This window comes from Fragaria vesca, linkage group LG5, assembly GCF_000184155.1.
Source record: "Fragaria vesca subsp. vesca linkage group LG5, FraVesHawaii_1.0, whole genome shotgun sequence".
NCBI classification, from domain to species: Eukaryota; Viridiplantae; Streptophyta; class Magnoliopsida; order Rosales; family Rosaceae; genus Fragaria; species Fragaria vesca.
The window spans coordinates 3010406-3020375 of record NC_020495.1 but is presented as its reverse complement, the minus strand read 5'-3'; the positions used below and the strand labels follow the sequence as shown (position 1 = coordinate 3020375).

General features: G+C 39.3%; 3 protein-coding genes across 3 annotated transcripts; 2 read left to right on the top strand and 1 right to left on the bottom strand.

Moving 5' to 3' along the window:
• Positions 1-3044: 3044 nt before the first annotated feature.
• On the bottom strand, positions 3045-6068 carry LOC101300534 (putative exosome complex component rrp40-like). Its single transcript, XM_004298892.1, has 9 exons — positions 6025-6068; positions 5790-5951; positions 5644-5700; positions 5462-5554; positions 4363-4435; positions 4136-4211; positions 3890-3980; positions 3481-3607; positions 3045-3363 (listed from the first exon to the last, which is right to left on the bottom strand). Exons 1-9 carry the CDS (start codon positions 6064-6066, stop codon positions 3359-3361), a joined length of 726 nt encoding a protein of 241 aa, XP_004298940.1. The 5' UTR covers positions 6067-6068; the 3' UTR covers positions 3045-3358.
• A 225-nt stretch (positions 6069-6293) lies between these two features.
• Positions 6294-7699, top strand: LOC101294666 (pentatricopeptide repeat-containing protein At4g35130, chloroplastic-like). Its single transcript, XM_004300850.1, has 2 exons — positions 6294-7646; positions 7691-7699. The coding sequence occupies exons 1-2, from the start codon at positions 6294-6296 to the stop codon at positions 7697-7699; spliced, it is 1362 nt and encodes a 453-aa protein (XP_004300898.1).
• A 95-nt stretch (positions 7700-7794) lies between these two features.
• LOC101300821 (putative pentatricopeptide repeat-containing protein At3g49142-like) lies at positions 7795-9328 on the top strand. The gene is made up of 3 exons (XM_004298893.1): positions 7795-8880; positions 9116-9184; positions 9302-9328. Exon 1 carries the CDS (start codon positions 7818-7820, stop codon positions 8820-8822), a length of 1005 nt encoding a protein of 334 aa, XP_004298941.1. The 5' UTR covers positions 7795-7817; the 3' UTR covers positions 8823-8880; positions 9116-9184; positions 9302-9328.
• The last annotated feature ends 642 nt before the right edge of the window (positions 9329-9970 follow it).

Genomic DNA, 9970 nt, shown 5'->3' with positions numbered 1-9970 from the left:
TGGGATAAAGGTTTTATCGCTTGCGGCATGCATTCGATTTTTCCTTAGAAATTAATTTGGGGAAACATAAATATTTTAATTATTAATTTATTTTTGTCCACTCACTCTAACGTTATTAAATGTTTTCCCCTGGGCCCTTCGTTTTAAATTGCCCAGTCTGCAGAGTTCGGGTTGGATCTAGTAGGAGACGAGGCATAGTCACCCGCTTTTCGGCCAGTTTTCATCAGTAGGTTACCTGTTCAACCTACTCGTGTTTTCTTGCTTCCGCTTGTGTTTAGTAGCTCTGAATACTTTAGAATTTTGTATATTCTGTGATATTCAGAAGCGTTAAATTAAGAGTGTAATATGAAATTTTCGAGTTAGGGTTGTCCATCTGCAAGGGAGATTTTCTTAATCTTTTCAGTAAATTTTCCTTGGAGGTGGTCCCCGCACGACTTACTCTGGGTTTCAGGGTGAAATTCGGGGTGGGTCGTGTCACGTATGATATGATCAGTATACTTAAATACGACTATGGAAAAAAATTCACTTCTTTTCGATAAGGTTTGAGTCTCGATCCATATGGTCAAACATAAACCAACGCCGCTTATTACATGAAAACACTTACATATCCCTATATAGCCTAGTTTGGTTGATTATTCCACACAAAAAACTTTCACATTTATGAGATCTAACCATCCATGTAAAAAATTAGAGACGTTCACCTCCCGACGAGAAAACATAAGTGTAAATAGAGTTGGTTAAACAAAAAAATCAGATAAAATTTTCTTAAATTAAAATATACAAGAATTGGTTAAACAAAAAATCAAGTTCAGCCCACGTGGCTCGAACCTCTCTAGCCTGAGAGATTAATACGTGGCTTTAGCACTAAGCCAAATATTATTATTTGACTCAATGACCTTCAATAATTATCAAGATTCTAAAAAACGTTAGACGCTAATCGGACGACGTCTAGATGATTAATCAGAGATTAATTAAGAATTAATCGGTTTTTTATTTTTATAATTTTTTAATAAATAAATAATTACAACTATAATTTTTATCACATAAACTTTATAAATAACTATTAAAACTAAAGTCTTACAATAATATATATAAAAAAAAGTCTTACAATAATATATTCGATTATCATCTCATACATTTATTAAAAGTAATTAAAAATGGCATAAAAAGGGCGGAAACAGATTTATCCTCAATTAATAACAATCACACTTATTATTATTAATTAACAATTAATTAATATTGTTGATCTTTATGCTGGAAGAGGGGAGACGTTAATATGCACGCATAACTATGCACGTCTTCAACCACTCAACCTTTAATCACCGATCATTCATCGTCATCTTCAATCCTTTTCTTCATAAATTTACTTTGATTTCATTATCTCTATTCTCTCATCAGTCATCACACACAGTGCAATTTCGAACCCAGGCTCTCCCTTTCGTTGCATAATTGCCGGAATCATAATCGTTTGATTTTGATGCCTGGATTCTTGCACGAACAACTCTTCGTTCCGACAACCGCCTAACTCCGCCCAGCCCACCTACCCCCGCCCAACCCGTCTAGGCGGCCCAAAAATCACCGGCCGACTAGACATGACGATTACATCGAAAAACGGGACGGATAGCCGCCACCAAGCGCCTAGGCGCCGCTCAGATCCGATTTTTACAACCTTATTATTAATTACATAATTATGGCTTCGCAGCCTCTAGTCCTTTACCATCGTCTTTCTCTGCCAATCTCTGAAACAAAGTAGCAACTGAGTAATTAAATTGGGACATCCAAATCCAAATCTAAAGAGATTCGTCACCACCTCCGCCAGAATCTCCGACTTAGTCTCCGAGACCACCAAGCGATCACGCGAGTACGCCGCCGAGGCCTCCAAGAAAGCTTACGATATCAAAACCAGCGAAGCAAGCGATCATCAGATCAAGGAGAGGGATTGGATTGTTTGTCTGAGTATGGATATTGAAGAGCATTAGTTTGTGTGGGTACTGAAGATTTTGTTCTTGCTAATTTCTGGGTATGGATTCTTTGTTGCTTGAAGACTGTTGGTTTGCTTGAAGACTGGTTTGGTTTGAAGATTGAACATGAGAATCACGTCCGCGGAAATACTTACCAAGGATGATGGACTCACGCGCTCAAGGAAGCTGAGGGAGACTAACGATGGACTCACGCGTGTTTCATACACGCGTCAGTGCACGAGCGACACGTAAGGCAAACAAACGCGGAGCACGGACGCTCCGGAGCATTCCAGAACTCACCGCAAACGAAAACCAAAAGCGCGCGTTCAATGATCACTACCTGTACCGGTCCATTTTCTAATCTCACTCTCACTCATACCATGCACCACCTTCTTCACCTTCATGTGATCAAAGCTGCAGAGATTTCCAATCAATGCCTGAATGGCCAGAAAATGCAGAGACATTTCTCTACTGTACGTTGTTCTTTCGTGTCAAGGCTGTAGTCCTGTACTGTTAAATTGCCGAACCAGTCCGTGATCATTTTGCTCCAAAATTTCTGAGGTTCTTTGGTAATGCACATGGAGATTAATTCAGTGTGTGGCAATCATTGTGTTTCATTTGGATAGTTCTGATAAGTTGTGTGTTAGAGAAATTTCTGACTACATTTTTGGGACCTCAATCTGCTATTCGGCTTCCAATCCAAGCACACTGATGTTCTTAACAACTAAACGCCAAACTCAACTAGGTTATTGCAATCCAGAGACCACAAATATAGGGATAAACGCTCTTAACACATAACTACAAACTCATTTGGAACAATCATTGGTATAAGATTATAAGGGTTAAACACTTTAACTACGTGATCATTGGTGCATACCTTGTCGTCAAACAATTTATTAAGGTCGCAACCAAGTACAGGTCTCAAACCTAGATTTGAGCGATTGTGCAACTTATGCAATGATGTTTACTGTGCTACTCAGCAGTACCTGTCATATTGAACCTGAGGCAAATAAACAAACAGTAATGTTGCAGTCTTTCTATTCTAGAAAATTTTCACATTATTGAAAAGTTTCCTTTCTGAGTAATGCTGGGATTAGTTCAAGTTTCATTTGAAAAACAAAATACAAGAGGTACATATCGATCTACATGATGAAATCTCACGCTTATATAACATTAATAACAATGTCTTTCTAAGTTCTAAATCCCTAAATAACAACACTAAAACAAGATCATATTAAGGGTTGACGGGACTTGGAAGGCTCATATACAAGATCATATTAGAACAGCATGGCGGTCTTCCTGATTCTGGTGTCTACTTAACTTCTTCAAGACAAAATCTCTTGTACGAAACAAAATGGGCGAGTTTGATTGCTTCAAAGCTTGCACTTCTGGAATTGTCATGCTACAAGAAAATCAAATCATTACAGATACAGTACGTTCATATCACTGAAGGAGTCTGAAAAATAATACAATAACACATACAAAAAAGACTGATTGAATTATAACGTAATGGACTAACTTGCTAAGTCATTGATCTTCTTCAGAAGTTTATCCACCATAGCAATCTGCTGTACCCCACTAAGGTGCTCCGAGTTCATAATTGCATTGGCAACAATGATCACCTTATCTGCTTCAGTAGCGTTCACCTAGAAGTTGACAAAAATTTGTAAGGAGAAGTGGTATAAGAAAAAAACTTTGTTTTCAATAGGAAAGGAGTTTGCAACATGGATATGTCCCAAGTGAATAAGTTCAGTCAAGAGCCAAGCAAGGGGTTATCAACCCTAGCAAGCAATGGGCTTAATAGATGCAAATACAAATAAATTACTGACATGTGAAAAATTGCTTAAACTCTTTTTTTTTTTCCTTCTTCTTCTTCTTTTCTGTTTTTGTTTTTGTTTTTTGGAGAAAAAGGTCCTCAAGAAGGTTACCCAAACACGGCCATTTACACCGATTGCTATTTCAAAGGAGATGTTCTTCCCAAGTGCCGCAAGAACTGGACGTGTTGGTGAACTCAGCAGCCTGAAAAAAAAAAAAAAAAATTNTAGATTAGATATTATACCGGAAAGAACCTATCTACATGTAGCTCATTTGTGTTCTTAGACAAGAGCAGTCCAACAAGTAGCCAAGCACTCAATCAAATATTATGTATCATAGCAAGGGGAGCTACATCTCACATTCTTGAAAGGCCAGTTGAGCATTCAAACATGTAGCCATCTTTAAGGGGACCATACTCTGCTGCTTTTCCACCGGCTATAGATCAAACAACAATTTAGAACAATCAATCAGATAAATCGACTCAACAAAAAGTCCAGAAGACTGATAAACAGGGAAGAACAAAGAGCAAATAAGGCATGTGGGGAATGGAGAAAGATAAAGATAAAGATAAAGATTAAAAACCAACCATCCATGCATGACAACTCAGGGTTCATGCCAGGGTTTGCTTTCACGACCCGAACATAAAGCAATGTACCAACCTGCAATGCAACTCATTAAGCCATAAGAAGATATTGTAAAGCCCTGAACTCAAAGATTGTTCCACACTTGCATAAAAAGTGAAGGACCAAATTTATAACATGAAAGTATAGCTGTTTTAGTACAGTAGCTCCCACCAAGTCCCCCTCCCCTCCGCAATTTACTTGTAAAGGTTATGTTGTCTTTTAAGTCATAGTAGACTACTGACATCCTATATAGAACCATTTTAAGAGCTACATCATATATCATTACAAAAACAGGGCATAATCATGGTTTGTATCTTGTTGTTGGTGATCGTTTCTGGCTGGCTTCTGTAACCGATAAGACAACATATAGAACCCTGATATAGAAAGAATCCCATCACCACCAGGCACAATTTTGTTTCTCATTAAACTGGTAACTGGTATAACAAATGAGGCCTCATGATTCCATTGCAGTGAGAAAACAACTGCTTCATGGATAGCTGGTACGAGGAATATATTAATTATGTTTTAGTTTGCAAAATAAGTACAAGGTATAGTGATGCTCACAACTGACTGATTCAGATCTTAGTACTACAAACTTTGTATGTAAACCATAACTATCAAGCATACTTTTTGAAGTACTGATGTTTTGACCGTCTCTAATTTATCATTACGCAGAAACATTATCCTATATCTCAAAGATTAATGTCTATTTTATCATCATCACACACACAGCATTTCAATTGAGAGTGTACAGAAATAAGGTACACTTCATACTTATTAAGTTCAAATGGATTGCAAATTCTTATATTAGCAACAAGAATTTTGATCTGGATTTTTAGATATATAGCATTTTTATTACTATGAAATATAACTACCTACTGAATCTGTTTCACAACCTTTTTTCCCTAACTTCTTCAACAAACCATACAAGTATCATATGATTCCAGTCCCCTATACTAAGTTTAGGTCCCCAAACTATCCAAAACCATCGACATTGCAGACTACACAAAAAATACTTGAAAGTAGAAAAAACAAAGACATGATTCGAACTCTAAAACAGACCTCAAACTTGGGTATGTTTCTCCTGGTTCCTCCTTCGAAAGCAAGCACAGGCAAAAACGCCAACGAAGGCCCTTTAATGTCCACCAGAAAATTCTAAACCCCACACAAACACACCAAAAAAATCATAACCAAAAGGCCGCCGGCACCGGAAAACCAACACTACACAATAAAAAAGCTCTTACATCTGCTTTTGAGTCCACCATGATTCCAAGCACAGAATCCTCCACACAAGGCACATACTGCACAAAACAAACCATCATCACTCGAAACTCAGTACAATGTGGGCAAAGTAAAGATTGAAACTTTATTCGAATGTGGCTTTACCGACCCGTTTCTGAGACGTTTCGACCCAGTACTTGTTGGGCTTTGAAAACCTCAATGTTCCGGCCTTCATCGCCGCTATTGCATCGCAATCCTGCCGGAGACCACCGCCGAGTTTGATGGTCTGGTTCGCCATGTTTGTTAGGTCAAGCACCACATCTCCTGGAACCTAATTCACCATGGAATTGTCAAATTACCAAAAATTAGGGTTTAGGGTTTAAGGAAAGAGAAAGACTCCTCACCACTGATTGGTCTACGAAGTTCGCCGGGGCTATCTCGGCCATTGATTTCCCGTAATTTTCTGTGACTGGTGATCGGCGATTTCAAGGTTTTGTGTAAAGCTGAGCTAAGCAGAGCAGGGTTTAGGTAGAAAGAAGAAGAAGAAAGACTATGAAAGGGTAATTCGGTCATTTTAATACCTTGATTTCTGGCGCCCTAATTGCAAACGGCGTCGTACTGTCAGCTATCTCAATTTGAAATTCCCAATTCGCATTTTGGGGTTTTGGAGAAAATGGGTGCTGTGAGACCACAAGGCTCGTGCTGGGTGAGACCATCGGAGCCGATTCTCTGCCACAATTTCAAAGGTGCTTCATTGACGCCTTGCTCAGTTTCTTTCACTTCAAACTTTCAATCTTTACGTTCTAATTCACAGTTGATGCAAAACCCAACTCGGAAATCGAAGATCCGAGGTGGGTTTCCGGTGAATTGTTCCGTTAACGAAGTTCTAACGGCCGGTGAGGTGATCAAGAAGTACGTTGAGAACGGGAATTGCGAAGATGCAGTAGCGGTTTATGTTAGATTGCTTGAGCTGGGTTTGCCTGTAGCTGAGGAATTTCAGTTCTTTCCGATTTTGATTAAGGCGTTTGGGGGGTTCTGTGATGTGGGCAAGGCTAGGGAGGTTCATGGGCACGTGTTGAAATTGGGGGTTTTGGGCGATGTTTACGATGCCAATTCGATTTTGGGGGTTTACTGGAAATGTGGGTCGGTTGAGGATGCAGTCCAGCTGTTTGCGAAAATGCCTGAGAGGGATTTGGTGTCTTGGAATACGATGATTTCTGGGTTTTGTCATTTAGGTGATTATGTGAGGTGTTTGGAGGTGTTTAGGAGGATGGTTAGGGACCATTGGGTGTTGCCGAATCGGGTGGCTTGTCTTTCGGGTCTTACTTCCTGTGCTTCGGTGAGGTCTTTGGTTCATGGGAGAGAGATTCATGGGTTTGTTGTGAAGCGTTGGCTGGATGGTGATCAGTATATGGTTAGTGGGTTGGTTGATATGTATATGAAATGTGGGGATGTGAAGAATGCGGAATGTGTGTATAGGAGGGTTGTTGATGATGAGTGTGTTAGAGGGAATACGGTGATTTGGAATGTGATGATTTCGGGGTATGTATGTAATGGGTGTTGGCCGCAGGCGGTGGAGTTGTTTCTGGAGATGTTGGAGATTGGGTTGTTACCGGATACTTCCACAATGGTGGCCGTTACAGGTTTGTGCTCTCAGCTAATGGATTTAGCGTTTGGGAAGCAGATTCATAAATTTTGTTTGAGCACTCAGTTGAGCACTGATGTGAGAGTTGAAACAGCTCTTATGGACATGTATTTCAAATGTGGTGATATTACAACTGGTCTTGAGATCTTTAGAAGGTCCCTGAAACGTAACATGGTCATGTGGAGCGCTGCCATCTCAAATTTGTCTCAAAGTAGTCATCCTCATGAGGCGTTGAGTTTGTTTTATGACTATATTTTAGAATATGGCTTTGTGGATTCTGTCATTGTCTTGGCTGTTCTGCGGGCTTCTTCATCCTTGGCTGTTAAGTCTATAGGGATGGAAATCCATGGCCTAGCAGTGAAATTGGGGTTTGATTCAGACGTTTTTGTTGCCAGTGCAATAGTTGATTTTTATGCTAAATGCAGAGATGTTGAGTCTGCTCAACAAGTATTTTATAGACTACGAGCTAGAGATTTGGTATCATGGAATGCCTTGATATCCGGATATGCTCAGAATGAGTATCTAGATGAAGCTTTAGAGGCATCCCTTGAGATGCAACTAGAAGAAGTTAGACCCAATACTGTGACGGTTGCTAGTATTCTATCAGTTTGTGCTCAGTTGTCAGTCATAATGTTGTGCAAGGAGGTTCATGGTTACCTATTACGACAAGAATTTGACTCCAATGTTCTTGTGAGCAATTCCCTGATAACTACCTATGCAAAATGTGGAGACATAAAGAGCTCAAGGAGTGTGTTTGAGACAATGCATCAAAGAAATGAAGTTTCATGGAACTCAATTCTTCTGGGGTTAGGAATCCATGGCCATGCAGACGAAGCATTTGCTTTATTTAGAAAAATGGAAGCAGCAGGACTGAAGCCTGATCATGCAACTTTTACAGCTCTTCTTTCTGTATGCAGCCATGCAGGGAGGGTTGAAGAGGGGACGAAGTATTTTCAGCATATGGTCGAAGTTTATAAAATTGAGCCTCAACTTGAACAGTACACCTGCATGGTTGATCTTTTAGGCCGAGCTGGCCATTTAAAGCATGCATATGATATTATTTCAACAATGCCTTGTCCATCCGATGATCGTATATGGGGATCGTTGCTTGGATCATGTAAAATTCATGGTGATGAAAGACTGGCAGAAGCTGTGGCTGATCATATCTTTCAACTGGATCCTACTAATATTGGCTACCGTACACTTCTTGCAAACTTGTATGAAGAGCGTGGGAAATGGAATGAAGTTACCAAGGTTAGATCAGACATCAGAGGTGTGGGACTCAAGAAGACACCTGGGTGCAGTTGGATTGAAGTTGATAGCAATCTTCATACCTTTACTGCAGGTGATCATTCTCATTATGAGTCGGAGGAGATATATGCTACAATAGAAAATCTTACAACTGCAATTAGGAAGGCAGGATATATCCCTCAATTACTGACTGTTGATAAGGGGCTTGATGAGGTTCTTGATGAAGATCTCACATCATTTAGAGACAAGGGCAAGGGTTTGTTGTTTCTGTCTACAAGTACAAACAATCACCAACAGGTTCAATAGACATGATGGCATGATGATTCTCAGTCAAAGCATGGTCATGCAGCTTTGGATAAAACAGGTAGGCCATTAACTGTTCCAAGTGATTGAGGCCAACTCAGATAATTCACACTGAGTTGATTTATTACAACTCAGGCCATTAACATTCCAGCACAGAAATGATTTATTACACCTAATCATCCATCTTTGCAATTGATTGCATTTTCCTTTTGGATTACTTCCCGAGTAATTTTTAACATGAATCTCTCTAGCTGATGGTGCAATTCTGTATTTTAATTATTCTTTTATCAGTGTAGACCTCATGTTAAAAGTAAGTTGGTTACTCAGGACATGTACCGAGTTAGAAGAGCTATTCTAGATGATTGGTAAGTTGGTTCCCAGTTGTTAGTTTGTTACATCTTGGGTCTTTTTCCTGAACCTTCATTTTGGTTTTGCTATGTTCTCCTACTCAGTTCTTCTGTTCAATTCTATTTTATTGATAGGACTAAATTCTGGACTGCTTTTGCAAAGATGATTCTCTCTGGCTCTCTTGACTGTTGCTTGACGGAACTGTTTGCGCCCAGATACATTTAACATTCATGAACAAGCAGCAAGTAGACCAAGCTCCATGAACAAGCAGTTTAACATTCACATGATACAGTCCCATTACATTTGTTTTCTATTGGATTCAGTAAACTGAGAGGAGAACAGATTGTCATCTGCTGAAGTGTTGAGACAAAAAGGTAGTTCTTATTTCTCATGTTAAAGCTTGAAATATAAGCTGAATAAATGTATTAGAATTCAAAGATAGCTCATAATTCTAGTTGCTTCATCTGCAGGCCAGTGTAGAAATCTACTGCTGCTTTATGATGAGCGTTTCACAAACTCCATTAGTTTATGTTTAGTCTTCTTTCCAACTGACATCACCCAGGTAAAGTAAAGTTGCAGACATCAGAGTATAAGAACAGCAATATCTTAACTTCTGTTGCTGCCAAGTTACGAGTTGAATTATCTAGAGGCTACGAAAGGAAGATACGTCAAATGCATCTTTATGATTGAAACAAAATGTAATGAGTAGTCTTAATTGGCTATTTCAATATTTTGCCATAAACATGGTGAAACAGTGAAATAGCCACTGAAGATGGTATTACATTTTGTTTCGACCCCATGAA